This window comes from Scleropages formosus, chromosome 12 (assembly GCF_900964775.1).
Source record: "Scleropages formosus chromosome 12, fSclFor1.1, whole genome shotgun sequence".
Lineage (NCBI taxonomy): Eukaryota > Metazoa > Chordata > Actinopteri > Osteoglossiformes > Osteoglossidae > Scleropages > Scleropages formosus.
The window spans coordinates 6,045,115-6,064,518 of NC_041817.1; the positions used below are offsets into that span (position 1 = coordinate 6,045,115).

General features: G+C 44.1%; 1 protein-coding gene across 7 annotated transcripts in view; it reads left to right on the plus strand.

Annotated features, from left to right (window-relative positions):
* The window catches only part of fbrsl1 (fibrosin-like 1), a 288,927-nt gene that overhangs the window by 102,814 nt on the left and 166,709 nt on the right, over positions 1-19,404 (plus strand). For all 7 annotated transcript variants that reach the window (XM_029256595.1, XM_029256593.1, XM_029256594.1 and 4 more), the window contains exon 3: positions 16,004-16,105. In XM_029256595.1, coding sequence (XP_029112428.1) covers positions 16,004-16,105 — 102 coding nt within the window. The remainder of the gene's footprint in view (positions 1-16,003; positions 16,106-19,404) is intronic.

Consider the following 19,404-nt stretch of genomic DNA (forward strand, 5'->3'; position numbering starts at 1 on the left):
CGAACCCAGATGCTCTACTTGAGTTACATTTGGCGGCTTTATGCCTTCACGCAGCGATGTTTTAATGACAATGTGCTGCCCGACTTTGTATGCCAGGAACCCGTCTTAAAGTGCAGCAAAGTGGTTGTTTTTAATGGCGTACAAACGAGAAATGCTTGTCTAGCAATGACAGTGACGTATGGAGCTTCAAGCACACGTCACAACGTTAGCTCCTAAAAATAATTCTTTATGCTGATATAATAACAAGTTTTTCCAAAACCTTTCAAGCCGATATGAATTGTTCCTTTCTGCATACACTTAATATAAAACACAGATGTGGCTGAAATTCCAGAGGCCTTTAGTTCATGGGTGAGGCATTTGTGTGATTGAAATATGAACCAGTGGAAGATCAAGAGTGATAACCGGTCTTCGAAATGTAACACAACGTTGGTATTTTATTTTTGTCAGGATGTTGCGAAAGAATGGTGAAAGAATGGCAGCGCAAAGCTTTTCTTGTCTGATTCCCTCCTCTCTTTTTCGACGTCTTTGATCGCCACGTGACATCTTGTACAGAGCAACATGATGTGCGCAAGAGCGCTGTGCTCAGTGGCCTTGCGTCTGCCGGATGAAAGGCAGCGGGAAGAAAACACCGCTTCTTGAGAAGGTCAATGAGGCAGACTGCTGCTGTCTTCGGTCTCCGAGTGACAGAGCTGCCCACAATAAACCAGCCGGCGGTGCTCTGGCCGTCTGTTGTTCCAGGAACTCTGCAAAGGTTTCAAGGTTTACCCATGGAAACAGAATGTTCATTATTTACTGCGAGAACATAACGTGGTCCGAAGGGGGGAAAAAATGACACGTGGCGCCATCTTTTCTGAGTACATATTCCGTTTTAGATTTCTTGTAAAGGGCTTGTCTGCTAAAGGGAATGAAGATTGAAAGGTCTCTAAAGAAATGTAACCAGATTTGTGTCTTTTCAGAAGTTCGTGATTAATGAGAAGACTGCAGTTAACAAATGAGTCCCGTCCTACCCCCCTTTTTTTCTTCATTTTTTTTAAATTTGTTTTGATGCATACTGCCATGAAGTAAATTATTCTGAACATGTGCGCAGTTAATTGATCATGTGCCGGTGTTGAATTCGAAAACAAGCTAGATTCACAAATAGCATTACACAGGAGGCTCCACAACATTAAAAAGTCAAATATAATCAATGAATTTGTTCAATTAATTAAACCAATTTGGAGATCGAGCCTCGTTTAGCTATACAAAGAGATTAATTGAATATTTGAATACGGTTGATGATTAGCTCACGCTACAGATGGCAGTAAATTTACCAGACGTCTGCAAATGACATGAAGCTATGGTGAACGTCTTAATGGCGAGTGGTGCGTGCAGCGTGTGCTCCTCTCTTGTCAGGACACTGATAAAAGGTTTGTCATGAAAGAGAAGTCAGACGCCGAACACCAACCCTAGCCGAGCGAGCCTGTGATGTTCACTTCATTTGACAGCTTCCACAGCGATGCATTCATAGAGTTCCTTTTAGCGGTACCTTCTAATCAACATCAGCAAGGCTTTTCAGAAAAGGAAACTTTTTAGGTCATTTAAATCTGGCAAATTGCAGTCCGTACTACATAATTTTCATTTCCTTCCAGCCCCGTGAAGATTTTTGTTCACATCAGATAATGGTAACAACCAGTTAGCACAATGAAATTGGGCTGCTGGAAGGTGCCGCGGCAGCTTAGACTTGTTTTATCCATTTCTCTGAAAGCGTGTCGAAAATGCCTATCTGCATAGAGCAGTCTTGTGAGTGATGGCAACTTAAAATAATAATACCATAAAGTAATAATTCTTTCTTGGTGAGCATCCTTTGGGGTGGAAAATGGAATATTTCAGAAGCGATATGTAGGGTCTGTGGGTTCTTGAGTTGACAGCATGGTCCAGTGTGGGCGAGGAACCATCACTGGAGCAATGTTTATACTGTAGCATCCGTGCACACCGTTTTGTATGTTTGCAGTACTTTAATTGACACATATGCACACGTGCAGTTATGGTATTTGGAAGTGTGAAAACCAAGACACCTCTTATCTGACAGGGAGGCTTTGACAGCCCTACAATGGTTTTGTTATCTGAGCATGATGAACATTAGATGGGCTGATTTATTAGACTGTGGTGTCATGATGAGCAGCCATCTGTGTCTTAAGATGCCGCATGGTTACTGGTGAGAAGGGGAGGCCAGCCAGAACTGTGCTGCAATCCGCAGAGTGCATCTTTCCACCGTACTGTTTGTTGTCTGAGGTCGTCCTCGATCCACCTTGTGACACTAGAACAGTCTTAAGAATTTCCTCCAGTCGAAGCCCTCGGCCGAGGAAGAAGAGTGGAAAATTCCTGTCAAACAACCCCTGACCCTGTCTTGATTCCCTGCTCTGTTATGTTCTTACCTTTTTGTCTGCACACGGAAGCCCAACACCATAATGAACGGCATAAACAACCCTCACCCTCAGCACTACCAGCATATAATGTTCCAGGGATAGTAATAATGGCTCCGAGTAGTCAGTCAGATAAAGGGCTGATTTGATTGTCAAGAGTGTGGTCCTGGTAAATGCCATCTAGAGGCACGGCTCACCTTCCTCCTGAAGCCTCTGAAATTGATTTACAGGCCTTTTGATCCCTGGATAGAGTGCTGTGTGGATCTGAATGAGGAGAACGCTGGCTCAAATGGCAACCATCGAGCCCTAGGGCACCTCCTGACACCTCAAGGTTTTCAAAGGGCATCGTGAGCTCAAAGCTTGGAGCAGGGCTGAATTTGCATGAAGATTTTTGATTTGGACAGGATCGGGTGCTGTGTGCACGTGCGTGAAGGACTCTGTGCAGATGGTTCTTCCATGATTTGGTTCTATATGTTATTCCTATTCACTTGGGCTATTTCTCTTTAATGAGAGGAAGTGATTTCACACTAGAGAGGAATGTTCCAGACCTCTGCTGATTTTCATATAAATGTGTTTTTCTACATCTCTGACCCAAAAAAAATCTCCACGAGCTTCAGTCCTGATATACAACTACTTGTTTGTATTATTATTATTATTCATTTAGCTGATGCTTTTCTCCAAAGTGGTTTACAGTGTTAAGCTACTTACACTGATTTACCTATTTATACAGCTGGGTAATTCCATCTGTATCAGGATAAGATGGGATTAGAACCCGCGTCCTTCAAGCGCAGGGCTCTACCCGCGATACCACTCCTGTATGTTCCTGATTTATAAGTCTCATCCCCTATTATTACTCATAATAAAGATTTTTATCCATTAAAATTTTTAACTTTTTCCCCATTTCTAGTATAGCCTCTTAAAATTGTGGCTGTTTCAGAAGCTTTTATGACGTTATCATTTTACATCTGTTAATAGGAAATGTTTTGAGCCTTATGGTTTTAAAGAGCTGTACCCTCATCCCCTATCCTCCACTTCTCTGCCTTTCGCTCTGCCCTAGAGGATAAAATCTTTCCAGACACTTGCCTTGAGAGCAAACACCATTACACAGGAGAGCAGTCCATATCCACTTCAGTGGCTAAGAGATGGCAGTGTGGCAGAGGGCAAGTTTGCAGCCAGATTACCCTCACCAGCGCCACAGAGGGGTGGACGCCACAACAGGCCCTCAAGCCCCCAGAAGACAATTAGCCCCACAGCCGCCTCGCTCTCGATTTGTTTGTTTGCTTTTCCCACCTTGGTGTGCCCCTGAACGCAGACGTCGGTGATGAATGGAGGGCTGTGGCTCGCTCCAGGCTGCTCTCCAACCTGCAGTGTGTTACTGCCATCAAGTGGCGTGTCTGGCATCACCGCCCTGCTCCTTAAACCCAGCAACCTCACTCTCATTTCCAGATGCACGCACGCACGCACGCACGCACGCACGCACGCACGCACGCACGCACGCACGCACACACACACACACACACGCACACACACACACTTCAGCATGTTCACACACATTGATCCTCTTGCTCACACACAGTAAAGTGGAGCAGCACATGTGTCTGTGCGTGTGCATGCTTCCCTTCTTCTCTTCGCAGGCATGCAGGGCATGGGGGTAGGGTCACATGTAGTGTAAATGTTAAGGGCCACACCATGGGTCCCGCTGGCTCTCCTGAGTGGGAGTATGATATTTGCTTAATGTCACCCCTGCGAGCCAACCACAGCTCTCTCTCCACCAGCTTGCTGTCCCAGGAACGAGGCTGGCTTTTACGCATTAAGCGGGGGCGAGAATGGCAGGGTAGGGGGGGCTGGTGCGGTGTTTGCCACCAGGGCCCTGCATGGGCCGGACCTTTCGTGTGGGCAGGTGATGCTGGAGCGCTTCATCAGCTGGGCCCCAGAGAGAGGGAAGCGGGTGCCTTAGAGCCCAGCCCATTAAGATGCACAGTTAAATCCCACGTAAGCTTATTAACTCACCGTCATCCCTATCAACACAATGGGCTTATCCAACGGGAGAGGGGAGATGGTTATTTAACCTGCATCTCAACAAGGCAATCCTGTTAGATGTGTTAACAAATTGCTCAAAGCAAACAGATGTAATGGGTAAACACACGCCGGGGTTTCGCAAGATTATAAATACATTGCATGTGAATGGGAGACTCTTTCATATCTTCTATTTTTGTGTTTTCGTTGTTATTGTCTCTGCGTAAAACCCGGTGCCTGTGCCACAGAAGTTGGAACGCGCGGTCCCTTTCTTCTGGTCCGGGGGGAGCAATTGCTGACAATTGTGACAGAAAGACAGGCGTTACTGCCAACACCAAGTGACAGCAGAGAGTGTGTGAGTGTCGTCCGCTGCCTAGTGAAGTTTGCTAGAGCGGCTGCGTCTTCGTGCTCAACGCTACCCCCTCCTCATCCTCCTCCCGCACGACCAGGCGGCAGGGGAGCCCACAGAGTCGGCCTTTTCATCTGCCTGCAATGCACTGTGGGTACGGATCCTTTGCCTGTGCGGTTCCTCCTGTTTCCGCTGGCTCTGCATCTGCCTTTGGTTAAAGCAAAACAAAACCATGCCTAACCAAACAAAACAACACAGACGGAGAGGGGGGGGATCAGACAGCGTGTAGCCATTTTTGGAAGCACGCTGAGACGGCGTGTGGTGCGTCTGGGAGCGTATCGTTTGCACTCCAGGTGTTTCGCAGCCCCCGGTGATCGCACCGTGTCTGTCACGTGCAACGCATCTTTAAACGGCACACAAAAGGCTGCCTTTTTGTGACACACCTCGCTCTGGGGCTGCGAGGTGTGGAAATACACGCAGGGAACCCTAATCCTGTCTATAGGGAGTCGCACAGCTTCCCATGGGGGTAGAACATCACAGGGCTGGTAAGCTCTACACTGGGTTCTCAACTTATACACACAATTGGCACTAGAATTCAGTTCACAACTTGATTTGTTCCTAAATCCAGCCTCTATATCACAACCAGTAAAAGTTTAATATTGCAGTTGTATCATGATTTATCCACGGGGGTTAAAAAAAAAACCAAAGAATACACAACCACTCATCCCGAGTGGGGCTGTGGCAAACCGGAGCCAAACCCGGCAACACAGGACACAAGGCTGGAGGGAGAGGCGTCACACCCAGGACGGGATGGCACCCCAAGCGGGACTCGAACCCCAGACCCGCCAGAGAGCGGGATCCGGCCAAACCCGTGCCCCCCAAACAAAAGAATGTTATAATTAATTAAAATTTTTATTTTTCTATATTTGTTTTGTTTCCATGAACCAGTTATTCTGTGTAGGGCTGCTGTATTCCAGAGCCTATGCCTGCAACACAGAGTGTGAGACAGGGGAACACCATGAGCAGGATGCATTTATTTTTCATTCACTTGAAACAGCATGCAGAATTCATCAGCATCAGGTTAGTTTCAGTTTTCTTTAATATCTATACAGTAACAATATAATTTATTTGCTGGGCATGTTCTGTAAAAATCATAAAATACCTACTGTATAATAAAAAATACAGTTGACATTTGTATTTACTTGGAGCTACATTAAAATTAATGAATGAAGCTAAATATGTTGTCTCCAAATATCCATTTTTAATGCCATGTGTTGACAGAATTGTGCCACAAACATGTACAGTGTTTGTAATCTTGTTGTCGATCACCAACACTCAAAACACCTGCTTTAAACACTGTGCAAGAAAGCTGAATTAATCCTGTCAAACATTCCTAGTGTATTTGGGTGCATTTTACTCCCAGTTAATGACTGGGCACGGAAATGTAGGTTGTATTCGTTCCTCAACAAATTTTCACTTAAAACAGGCAAGTGCAGAAAATATTACTTTAAACTAATGAAATAAATAGAAAAATGTTTGTATTTTCTAAGGAAAAAAAAATCCATTTTTGTAACATGAGAACCCACTGTATTTATTTAGCCGGTCCTTTTCTCTACAGTAACTGTAAGTGTTACTGTGCTTACAAATATTTACCCAAGTGGGTAATTTAGGGTAAGTACTTTGCGCAAGGCTGTTAGAGCAGCAGGTGAGATCTGAAACAGCAACCTTCAAATCCAAAGGTAGCAGCTCTAATCACTATGCTACCAGCTGCCTCCCATACCAGTACTTAACTCATAGATGATGGACAGACAGTTAAAGTTGGAATGTGAGTTTGCACATGCATTTAATGTCCATGTTTCTCTATGCTTCCCATGATGAAACAACTGAGGTGAAAGGATTGACTGGTGGCAGAGCTGCTCAACCACTGTCTGCTGTGGATGGGATTCCTATGGGATCTCCTCCTTTATCTCTCCTCGTTCCTTTCACAGAAATGTATCTGTTCCCAGTGTTCGTGAACATGTAAATTATATCCCTCCCAAACACAATGAGCTCCTTACAACACTAAGTCTTTAGGTAAGCTAAGGCATCACGTTACTCCCTGCAGCTCAGATTCCTGAAATCAGCACTTTTAGGACAAGGTGCACCCCTGTGGGAACTCATATTAACCCCTTCATTGTAGTGTGCTGACAGCTGTCAGTCACATAGCATCTCAGTCCTGCAGCTCTATAGTGTCTTTATCTGAGATGCAATGCTTCAGTTCCATGGACAGCAGCGAAATCTTGCCTGATGAAATCGTATTGGCTGCCTTTTGAGCCGTGCCATAGTAAGACATCTTTTTGCTTTGATGGACGAAAATTGGCAGATAAGCTCCCTTTGTGCAGATAACCTCTCTGCAGTAGCATCAGCTCTTTGGATGAGTTCCATTAAACTGTGGAGAACAAGAGGAGGGGGAGGACAGGTATCTGGTATCTTCCACTTTCAAATCCATATTCTACCAGGCCGCTTGACCTAGTCACCTAATTAGGGTGTGTAACCACCTTTGCATTGTTAATCAGTTTTTTTAACAGCATGCTCTTTGGAAAACAAGCAACTTGCTCCACTCAAACCAACAAATTTTAAGAACAACTGTCACAGCTTTGCCTTTATTAGTAGCCAGTGCATTTTTGGAAGAACCTCTGCCTTAATGCATTTATGGAGCAGAAAAATTGCATTCAGGGCTCCTTAAATGCAGTTTTCTCCCTGCCATACAAAGATAATTTGTTCCTGAAAACCCTCCATAAGGGGATTTGTCATAACTCAATGACATAATTACCATTAGTTTCTATAGTAATTCTTTTTTTACTATTGACTGTTGAACATTTGTTCCTGACCCCAGATTGACATTCACTTATGCAAAAATATCACCAAATCCCAGTAAAATAGCCACTATAACTTTAATACTTTAATACTGGTTATCACAATACGACATAACAAGGCAGTTTCCATGCATTCATTTATAATACTGCCCTGTATTAAAATACTATCTGCCCACCTGTGTCCATTTAGCTTTTTGTAGCTGTTAATTTTATGGTATGTAATAATAACAAACAAAACATAAATACATATGATAATTAGTGTTTATGTATTAATTCAACATTTAATGCAAAAAAGCAGAAGAGTAAAGACATAAGAAATCAATGAAAACGTAGTAAATGACACTCACCAAACAAGCTGACATCATTTGGGTAGTCCAAATTAGGGAGAAATTGTAACAGGTGAAACGTAAAAAAGGGTCGTGAAGGTTGAGAACTTAAGGAAGCACAACAAACATTGAAGACGACAGCATGGTGGCACTGTCTTGTGCTATTCAGGTGTCAGGAAGCAGAAAAAATTCAAATTCGCTCCTCATAAATGCTAAGAAATGAGTTGTAAGACAAAGTAGGGATATTAAATGAAACTCCTGGTAAAGTTGAATTCTGGAAATTCAAATGGGTGGACCTCAAGAATGACTGTATGTGTCCAGAGGAGTTGGTTGGAATCACTTAAGAAAACTCAATCAAGTTGTTATGATGAGATGAGTTGGGTCTTAAATTTATACGGATTGAATCTGAGGAGCATTTGTACTTTTCAGCCTAAATCCAAAAGCATTAGAACCTCTTTGTCCTGTTTCAAATTTGGTATGCTGTATACCTTCAACTGAGCCAAATCAAGAGTCTTTAGCCACATCGAGGAAAAGAAGGACATTTTGACTGAGCATACCTGTGTACATCACTGACTTTTTTGACCATGTAAATCTGTTGTATTTACGCCTAACTTCTGGCAACATTTCTGGTCAAGGCCTAGGTTTTTCAGAAAAGAGCAGAAAGAACGTTGGAAAGTAATTCCTTTACTCCTTTGTCAAAGTTAGTCTCCCAGAATATAAAACATCTGTTGTTGTTCCATCTGCTTTTTGGTGCTCTTCAAAATGCATGTGATTAATGCCTTGCAACATTAAAAGGAAGGGGTTATGATGAGGTCTTGATACCCTGATAAATTAGGAATTAAACCTATACATATGGTAGCCAAAACTTTGTAAAGTGGCTGTCAGAACTTGGTCAGCTGCTCAGTCGGCTAGGAGGTTTTTGGGACGCCCTCAATTATCCTGTGGCTCAGATAACCAAAAAGCAGAGGTTCTCTAAAACTGACTACCCAACTATCTCCCTGTCAGTCAGAGCAGTTTAATCCCTGTAGTCGAATTACGTAATTGGATCTCCGCATCATAATGTTACTATACACTGCGTATGTAAAAAAAAATAACACAAATCTACTCACATGAGGCCCAAAACTAAAAGTTTGTAGGTTCTCGGTTTTGTCTACAATGTGGTGGAAGGAGCTCCCTCCGTCCCTCAAAGCTTTTAAATCTCTTTCGGCATTGATTTCCTCCCTGTTCTATGGGCACCTACTCATACAATGTGTGGTGGCAAAACGGTGACATTGGTCAAACTGACTGTACTCAAGTATCTAAAGCTCTTAACCTGCTGTAAAATGCATTTCATTTACTCTGATTTCTATGTTGCTGTGGAAGAAAAAGGTGTTTGTTGAATTAATATAAATGCCATATTTCTTTTTATTTATAGTGTTTGTTTCTGAAGTTCTCATTTTTATCAAGTCCATTTCACTGCAGGAAAGCACCTACAGGAGGTACATTTGATGGAAAGAGCAAGTTTTGATCTTACCCAATCTGAGAGAAAAAGTCTTAAATACCAGTTCTGAACTCCAAATTTCTATCTCATCTGATGTGCTTCTGTCTCTGCAACAGCCCTAATGCTCAAGCATTCCCTTGTCACAGTACTGTAATCGAAAAAGCAGCTATCACCTTAGGTGTCCAGAAGACATACTCTCATGCATGTGTGCGCACACACTCCAGTGGACGTTTTCACCACTCACTCTCTTGTCCACTGCAGACATTTTCTGCAGGGTTTAGATTACATCTAATTAACTGGCCCGTCTTGGCCACACCAATGCGATTCATGTGCAGCGAAGCATCTCCCTCATCTGGGCAGGTCTTGGAGAATCCTCTTGTAAAACACTGCTGTCCATTTGTTCCAGAAGGCCTAGGGGCAGCAGGTAATACAGTGGTTGGTGCTGCTACCTTTGCATCGGAAGGCTGCAGGTTCAAATCCCACTTACTCCTGCAGTCCCCTTAAAGTATCTTGCCTAGATTACTCCAGTAAAATTTGGGCAAATCACAGTAAGTAGCTTAATGCTATAATCACTTTTGAGAAAAGCGTCTGTGCAAAGAATAAATTTAAATGTAAAAACACTAATCGGTGACAGTCATCGATCACTGAGTTGTGCAGCAGAGTACTAAACTCAACTGTTTTTTGTCCCTTTGTGATCTGTCATGTTGCTTTAGTTTCTTTACACACTTCTCCATTTGTGACAGGGCTTCTGCATATTATCATTAAAGAAGGGTAATGTCTAAGTTTTCTAGCTTTCATCAACGTACACCAAGGTTATGCAAGGCGGTGGTTCTGTGATCTTGAATAGTGGCTCTATAGCATCATGTTGTCATTTGCAGTGGGAAGTACGGTGTCTGTAATGCAACTGTGACAGTGATTATATGTATGTCAATTTCGTGGATTCAAAACTGAATTGGAGGGTTCCTTACAGCACTGTTTTTGTGTTCTGTCCATTTTGCTATGTCTGTCATGGTCTTAGTCTGATGTTTTGAAATAGGAATGGATATGGTATATTTTCCTGACAAATACTAGTTTTTCAGGTGTCATAAGGTTTTTAATATGTTCAAGGATATAACCTTGCTCATCTATAGTCTCTGCCAGAGGGCCTACAGAGAGATTTTTGGGTTTTCTCCTACTCATTCCCATTGCTCACAAACTGAGTATCCATCCAGCCATCCATCATCAACAACCGCTTGTCCCGAGCAGGGTTGCGGTCAATTGGGCTAATGAAATAAATGTCCTCCTTTAACAGTTCCATGGTTATACACTGTAGTAAGCTACAGGCAGTCCCCGGATTACGAACAAGTTCCGTTCCTACGTCTGTACGGTTTGTATCTAATGTGGGGGGCATGGTGATGCCTGCTGTATGGCAGGTCTGGGGTTTGAGCCCTGCTTGGGGTGCTTAGCGACAGACAGACTGAGTATGTGTTTAATAATTTCTGCTTTTCACATGAAAAATACAACAATATAACTCTTCAGCTAACAACATTTACAGTATATAAATATAGTGAAATATTGCCATGTTTTCTCTTTCGTTGTGAACTAAAACATGTATCATGATCATTAGCATTCATTATGACCAGTATGCTCAACTTCTTCAAGATAATATAATGATATATTGTGTTTTATTTTCAACCTACTTGTTTAAGGTGTGCAAATGGAACATGTGGGAATATCTGGTGTACTATAATTAATGCTGTTTTTTATGTATATAGCCCTAGTTTTTTTGTTTTTTCCTAAGATGAGATATTTTAAATAGTTTTTTCTCAGATATGTTCCAAAATGCTCTAAAAATGGTCTAAGATACTGCAGTTCCAATTCTGAATACTTTTTTGCATTGTAAAAAAGCTAGCAGTAGCATGTCATAATTTCAATTAAATCATTACTGTGTCAAGGTAGATTAATCTATTTGTATACTAACCTCTCAAGGTAATTAACTTGTGTCAGAAACTCTGATAACATTTCAGAGCCTTTTATTAAAGTTCTGCAGGTTTGGATTTCTGAAATTCACGTCTTACACAAAAAGCTTTTGCCTAGCAAATATTAAATAGAACAAAACTGAACTCTAAGTTCACTATTGTTCACAGAACGTTCCATAACAATTTTGACATATTGTAACATCGGTGGCTGAGACATACAAGATATATTACTGATGAAGTGCCCATAAATATCAATTAACTTAAATTTAATTATTAACAACAGTAAAGCATGATTAGAATAATTTGAAGTGCTGTGATTTTTACATTGCAACTGTAACTCCTTAATCCACATGTGCAAATCCTCAACAGAATGGTTTTTTGAACTTGTTTTTTTCTTGTTTGACAGACCACGTAAACGCATTGTGATGCCTAAAAGGCACTCTAAATGGTGTTGTGCTATTTCGGTTGACAGTGGGGTTTCTGTGGCTCAGCAAGGGTACTGCCACAAGCTCAAGTCTTTTGTTGGCGATGTTTTCACTTTGCATCCCGAGTACAGTGCGATTTGTGAAGTTGAGGGAACTTTGACTTGCAAATGCTCGAGCACAACATGGGCAGATTTTGAATAAACCACGGCACAAAGTTGAGTGCATTATTTGAATTTAGCTAATTTGAATTCTGAGCCATTTGCAAAGCGTTTGCCTTTGTTTAACATTAATAGAGTGCATACGCAGAAGTCAAGGGCTGTGTGTTAAACAAGTTTGAGGCAGTGCTGCATAATTTTTGATATTGACTCTTTTGTGCCTGGAAAAAAGTCGAAAATTATCCTCTCTCGGTCTGGTTTCCAGAGGCTAGAGCCAAAGTAGGTTTTGAGTGGCACAACCAATGGCTAGGCAGCAATACCATTATGATTTGTACCTTTTGTGGTTAGAATGACTCTGTCTCTGGGGAAAGGTGGTAATCATTTCTATGGTGGGTTTACTCTAATAAGTCCTACTGACAGATGAGGGAGGTGGGTGGGGCGTGGATCATGGGTCTAAAGTCTCCATTACAGGTGGTTCAGGCAGGGTTCCATGTGTAGGACCAGGTGCCTTCTTTGTCTGGTTTATAACCGCTGTGACAGGACAGGTGGGAAAAGGTTGTGGCAGAGAGCCTCAGGGACCATCAATTGCCCAGTTCTTACCCATTTCCCACCGTCTGAACTCCTTCATTCCAGGGAGGACCTAAGGCCTGGGATAATGGAAGCCCCATCTCCACTAGGAGGAAAGTATGGTGGGACATTTTTATGCCTAGGCGGATTAGCAAACATATCCAGGCTCCATGACCACTGTGTCTCTCCAAGTCTCATGATTCCCTATGGTTAATCCCCATTTGTTTGTGCCTTTGTTTATTTTTGTTGGTTTGCCAACTATTCGGCTGGCTTCTCTTGCTCTAAACTGCTGATAATGGTTTTTTGTCTCATCATGTTTCCACAGTGGTTATCAGAATCACACTGGTCTTATTTTTCTTAGATGAAACTGGTACATTGATGGTTGTTGCAGTGCACAGCAGTGATTGGTCCCGCGTTGTGGAGACTTACTCCCAACAGTTGTGAAAAAAATTAATGGAGGCATTTTAAAACTTTTTAAAATTTGTTCCCGTGTTATGCGCTCATACATTATAGTCTGCATGAATAATACATGGTTAAGATACTTAATGGATATGCTGGGACTTGTCTAAAATAAAAGCAAAATCCATTTGGTCTCCCAGAAGTAAATCTAATGCATTGTCCTTGGGCTAATTTTCAGCAAGGGGCTTTGGATGTGATGGTGGTGGGGGGTTGGCGGGGGTTTTGGAGGGCTTTGCAGGGGGGGGGTTGCTGAGAAACAAAGGCAGGGACTCCAGAACCACTGCTCCAAGCAGCTGCCACTTCTGAGCCTGGAGAAAATGAAGGCAGATGAATCAATTTGGCCTGTGGCCCTAAAGTGCTCTTCTCAATGCCCCGGCCGGCGCGGGGGATAATGAGCCGATAGATTGAGCCGGTGCGGCGCGGCGCGGCGGTGGCGCACCGCTGGGCCACTGGGCAGCCGCCTCCCCCCCAGCAGCGGCCGCCCGTCTGGCTGGGTTAATGGGGGTGAGGGTCCTCTGCGCAGGACACTTTTCAGAACAAATTAGAGGAAGGATCTGTATCCTTTCGGCCTTCCCTCGCCGCTCTCCGCCTGCGACACCATCGCCCTCGGAGGGGAAGCTGTACGGCCCAGCCTGCTCGGGGCTCGCCGTAATGAGGGCTGACGCGGGGATGATTCCCAAGCACAACCTTGAGGTGCATGGGTCGCAAGCAGGGGACAGAAATGGTGCAGGCGAGTGGATGTTAAACCCTAAGGGATGTCCAGCGGCGGCGCCCTCGCTACAAGATGAGGGAGAGAGAAAGGTCTTTATGACAATGGATCCCATGGCTGACACCAGTGCTACCCGATCCAGGCATGTTCCCTTGTTGCCCCCCATGAAGCAGCCTGCATTTGCCCACGCTGAGTACATTTTGAGAAGCACAGTCAGCCGGATCTGAATACCGACGTTTCGCACGAGTGCGAATCCGCTCTGAGAAACCCTGCAGTTCAGCACAAATGAGTAGGCCCAAGCCAGCCCTCGGCTTGGGGGAAATTAAGAAGCTAGAGGGCCCTTTGAAGATAATTAAAGAGCACAGAGCGGGGCCCCAGGAGAGCGTCCGCAGAGGCGTTCGGTACTGAGACTAATGGAGCTCATTTCCAGTGCATTATTCATGTAAAACAGACGTTACTTGTGTATTTATGTCTCCGCTCCTTTTAAGACACATTCCCGAGTTTAACCTGTTTAACCTTGCCCCTACGCAGCTCAGTGAAGGAAGTTAGTAACTCATCCGCTCGTGGAAGAAGTGCCTTAACCAAACAGCTGAGATTGGATTCTGAAGCAGAGACATGGCACATTGCAAAGTCTTGCCTCTTCAGGGTCATGTTCACCTTGAACTCTCTGACAGGCAGAAGCGCAAACATTCCCAGAGGTCAGCCACTTTACCGTACCTTGTTCTGGCAGCGCAGACTGCTCAGTGCAAGGGTAAGATGATAACATTTACCCAATGTAAAAATACAAATCTAGGATTATTTCATTGGATGATCCTCTAGTTTTGTTAGAATGTTCAGCCAAATCAAGATCATCCCTCATACTAAACCCCCTGAAATCAAAAGCCAGTTTACACACAGGATGCCAAAGGCCATGGTATTTATGTCTGTTCAGAGTTCATGTGTACGCAAGCAATTGGTCAGAAAGTAAACAATTGTAATAAGCCAAGTTATTGACCTGAGTGGTTAATTAGCCCCTTGCTTTCAATCAATAATCAGTCTGATTACTGACTCAGAGCCATAGTTTGAGGATTTATGGTTTTGGCAACAGTTTATTGCATGTATTGTAAACAAATAAGCCGCTTTCTTTGGCACCTCAATGCTTTTATTGTTTAGTAAAATGTTTTCTGTGCACTGGTGTTTATTTTCAGCTGTCAGCTGACATATGTTTGGATGTGCCTGGAACCACAAAGTGAGTCACTATTACATAGATTATAGTTTAGAACTTTATTAATCCTGAAGAAAGTTGCACAAGGCTACAGCAGCCTAAGTGCAACAGTACAGACAGACCAGTACTGTGACTGAGACAGTAGAATCACACTGGAAGTAAACAAACAATCACAAGATTTTAGACAAGTACATTAGAATTAAAAAAAGAGAAATAAAATGGAAATGATAAAATAAACCAGTAACGAGTCGGCATGTACTTTTTTCTTTTGTAAGGTATAGAGCAGAGGTATGAAATGTAGGTTTTTGGAGCAGTAATTAATTTGCCCAATCAGCAGGCTATGCCTGGGCTTCTTTAGGGTAATTAAGGGGAATGGTGTCCAGTTGGCTCGCTGCTGGTTGGCAGAAGGGCGGGCGGGTGGTCCCGCCTTCCGTAGCCAGGTGGCCGCGTACAAGACTTGTCAGATCAGCTGATGACCCTTTTAATTTTGCTGCGGCCGGGGGCCATAATTGAAATTTACCAGGAAAGGTTAATTGCAGGAGGGATCTCAATGATTTACCGCTGTCCCGAGTCTCCTCGTTCGTGTGTAGCACCGCCAGACACTGGCCTGCTGGCCATCACTCTTTGGAAAGGCTGATCCCTCTGGCCACCATTATTGTCACAGCATTGATATGTGTAATGGGCTTATGGTATGAAATGGGGTTATTCCAAACAGCAACTGCAAGCTGCAGGGTCTCACTGTTTATCTGGCTGGTGAGAGGTACTAAAGCTAAAGGTTTAGTGAGAAGTTTAGGCAACCTTGTGACTTCACGCAGTGCTTTCTTGTCAACACTTGTTATCACTGCAGATAGAAAACAAGTATTAATAAGAAGGTCATGGCATCCAGATGAACAGTTTCATTGATGTGCAAATTGATTTGCATCTTGTCAGCATTTTCGACTTAGACGACACTCATGTGTAATGTTGTAATGTGTTTGCCAGTGACACATTCCCAGACTGAAGCGCTTTTTTAAAGCAGGTGGCTATAAAAAGAAATCCGGGGACAAATGATTCCCGATGACATTTTAAAGATCTGCCCCTTCTTTTGCTTGTTTGCAGACCAAGGGGCTTGGGGAAAATCCAGGGAGAAACAGCAACAATGAGGCCCTGCAGGAGCACAACAGACCTCAGAGGAGCAACTCCAAGGAGCCCCTGAGTGAGGTGAGAAGGCCCCCTCCCATCTCAGTGCTGCTTAGCACATGTCCCGTCACAGTCTGCCCCCATCAGCAGAATCTACAGCCAATTTCACTCGTCGGCTCACGTCAGCAGGGGGTTATGGGGGTTATGGGCACAGACAGCTGTCACCATTTCCAAGCCAAGTCTCTGCCATTGACACACACCTACATCATCAACTGGAAATGAAACGCAGAAGCCCACAAAGAAATTGCAACAATTACAGCTGGCTCTCTGCTTTAGTTATGTGTTCAGGCTACCTGATACTGCTACCCATGTGACCTTGTGGACCAGAGGAAGGAGTTAATTACCTTTCCAGTTACCGCTCTTCCTTCGCCAATGTGCTATAACTAGTTCCCTTTCTTAATGAAAGAAGCTGCAGTGAAAGCCCAGAGATGGTGGATGTGTCTTACCCATTTTTACCCATTTTTCATATTGTACTCGAGTATATTTGCAGGCGTAGTATTGCGTTCAGCTCAGCTCGTGCAAGTTTTCTCATTATCTCTGTGTTTTCAGTCCAAAGACATGCACGAGAGAAGGCAATGATAAACCATTTTCTTACCTTCCCTTACCGTGAAAACCATCCAGGTGGTTTGACTTTAGAGCACTTACCGGAACATATAGGAGCATTTTGAGAATTCGTGCAAAGCCCATGTGACCATTCGAAAATGAAGGTCTTGTAGCTCACACCTCTCAGTAATCCTTGTCATGTACATACAATTAAATCAGACACTTAATTTTGCAGACATGGCGGAGGAGCTGGCGGTGTGGGGATGGGCCGTGCAAGATATACACTCTTCTGCAACTATGGATAAAGAAAAGGCTTTTAAATTAACTTAGTAAATGGAATTTTTATTTTTATTTTGTTTGGGGTTTTAGCATTCCAAAGGAAATAAGTCTAGGTGGAGTGCCGGTAATCTCCTCCCCCCACTGTCTGCCTTCCCCTCCATCTTCATCTGTCCCCTGCTACGTCTCATGAATCTTCGTTGAAGCCTAGTTCTTCTAATGAAAAAGTATGGAAAAAAAGGCGGTTTTGGCAGATAAAAGGGCGATGCGTGCTGACAGCTCTGACAGCGAAATGCGACAGCAAATAGGGAAAAAAAAAAAAAACGTGTGCACGCACACACGCACGCAGTTGAAAATTGCACACTGTAATCGCTGACGTTGTTGGATATGGCAAGTCTCCCTAATCTCTTGCCAAATGAATGGCGCAGGACCCGCACCGCCACGACCATACTATCTACATCCATCTGTCTGCACTTGAGGCCGCCTCCAATTCTGTGGCCTGAGAAATGATGCCACCCCTCCAACTGGTTAAATTTCAAAACCTTGATTATTGTCTGTCAGTGAACATCCCTGAAATTATTTGTACGACTGAGAGAGTTGTGGTAATTTCCATAAAATAATTTGAACTCCTTTCATATCTGACAGCCCTCTCATTGTCAGCTGAATCTGTGTGCATTAACCCTGACGTGATAGAAGTGAATAAAAAGGATTTTGGTGGGACCGCGGAAGAAAATGGAGATTAATACAAACCACTCCTCTCCTCTGCAGAGAAAACAGGGATTAGTGCAAAACAGCTGTGCGTCAATTAAAGTCGCATGAAACACAGCCGTGCATCGGCTCCTCATCGCAGTGTGGCCCTTATCCGTGTACTTGACTGGATTTTACTGCCCCCAGTTCAGCCGGTGTCTGGAATCAATGGGCGGAGGGATTAGGGAAATGTAAGTAGGCTTTTTTTTTTCTATGTGCCAGAATATGTGTGCGAGGGGGGAGCGGCGTGGAGGGGCCGCGACGTCAGTCTGAAACCCACCCATCCACGCCTGCCATGGGACCCGTAGGATCAAGGTCCTGTTTCGGCCCAGCGGCGCACGTTCCTTCGAGCTCCGTTTGTTGTGGGGTGGAGCGAGGCCATACAGAGTCCTTGAGCAGTCTGGCCCTTAGGAGAGAGGGTCAGCCCCACCCCACCTCTCACCGCCGCTTTCAGGAGCCAAGGGAGGGGGGCGTGGAAATGGGCAAGGATTAGGGGGTGCATGGGGCGACATTCCTATTCTCTGGGGCTGTTTAGTTAACCCTGAAAAGCTGCCACAGCCATCCCTCATCCACCCGCCCTCTCCCCGGAGCACCCATCCAACCTTCACCCTCTGTTCCCTTTCTGGGCCGGGTTCCTAAATCCTTTTTGAAGTCCTAAGCGCTGCCGAAATCTATAGAGAGCCATGTATAATGGCTTTTAAGAGAAAGTGTTTAGCTGTGTCCTGACCCTGTGGCTTATGAACCACTGACGATTTAATGGATTTTTTTTCTCCCCCGCTTGCCTTTACCCACACTAAATCGAACGGATTGGCCTTCATTATTATTTAAATAAGTCTTTTTCTCTTTCGAATTTCAGGCTGGAATGAGCTGCGCGTCGTTAGGGCGATTCCACAGATTCGCATTCCCTGTCGGGCCCCACTGTGCTCACATGTATTCCTGTTCACACAGTCGCTCGCTGAGGGCGCGTCAAGTGGGGATGGAGGTGACGGGGGGTTCTAGAGTGACTTCCAAGATTTGGTAGGACACCGTTTAAATTGTGGCCTTGGGGCGGGTCTTGAATCGGGGGAGGAGCTTGAGCAGTGATAAGTGATGAGCCTCACACCAGAGGAGGTATAGGGAGAGGAGGGGCTAGGGAAGGGTGGGGCAGGGTTTGGGGATGGTGGGGGGGAGTAGTGAATTCTAGGCCAGGCTAAAATTGCTCTAGCAGAAAAGACACCTCCTGAGACCAGGGTGGAAATTGCCAATCGAAGCAGAGAATAAAGGGGGAAGAATTGAAGAGCAGGGGAGATTTGGAGATTGGTATTCTGCCTGAGCCCAGCGTAACAAAAGTAAACAGCTCTCCCCCTCTGCTCTCGGACCTGCTGTCTGCATGCCATCCCTGGGCAATGAGAGGAACAATAATACCTCAGCTAAATTGTCATTGCCGTCATTAAGGGACACCCTTCGGATTCATTGACTGCAGTACCTTCCGTAATCATTTCTTTGTGCTTTCGCTGTAATATGGAGTGTTAGTTGAAGTAAGTTGCATTTTAAACTTCAGGACTTGTTCTATATATTCTCTGCAAGGGTATATACACAGTTCTAGAGTGGAACCACTTAGTCTTTCATAAAATACATGACATACTTGTACGCATAATCATAAGAATCTGCCATTTCATCTGATTTATTTGTGCTATCTAAATTCTAGAAGAAGAAAATTGATATCTGTATACAGTAAATACCTTTATTTATGAGCCACAAATCTTATGATATGG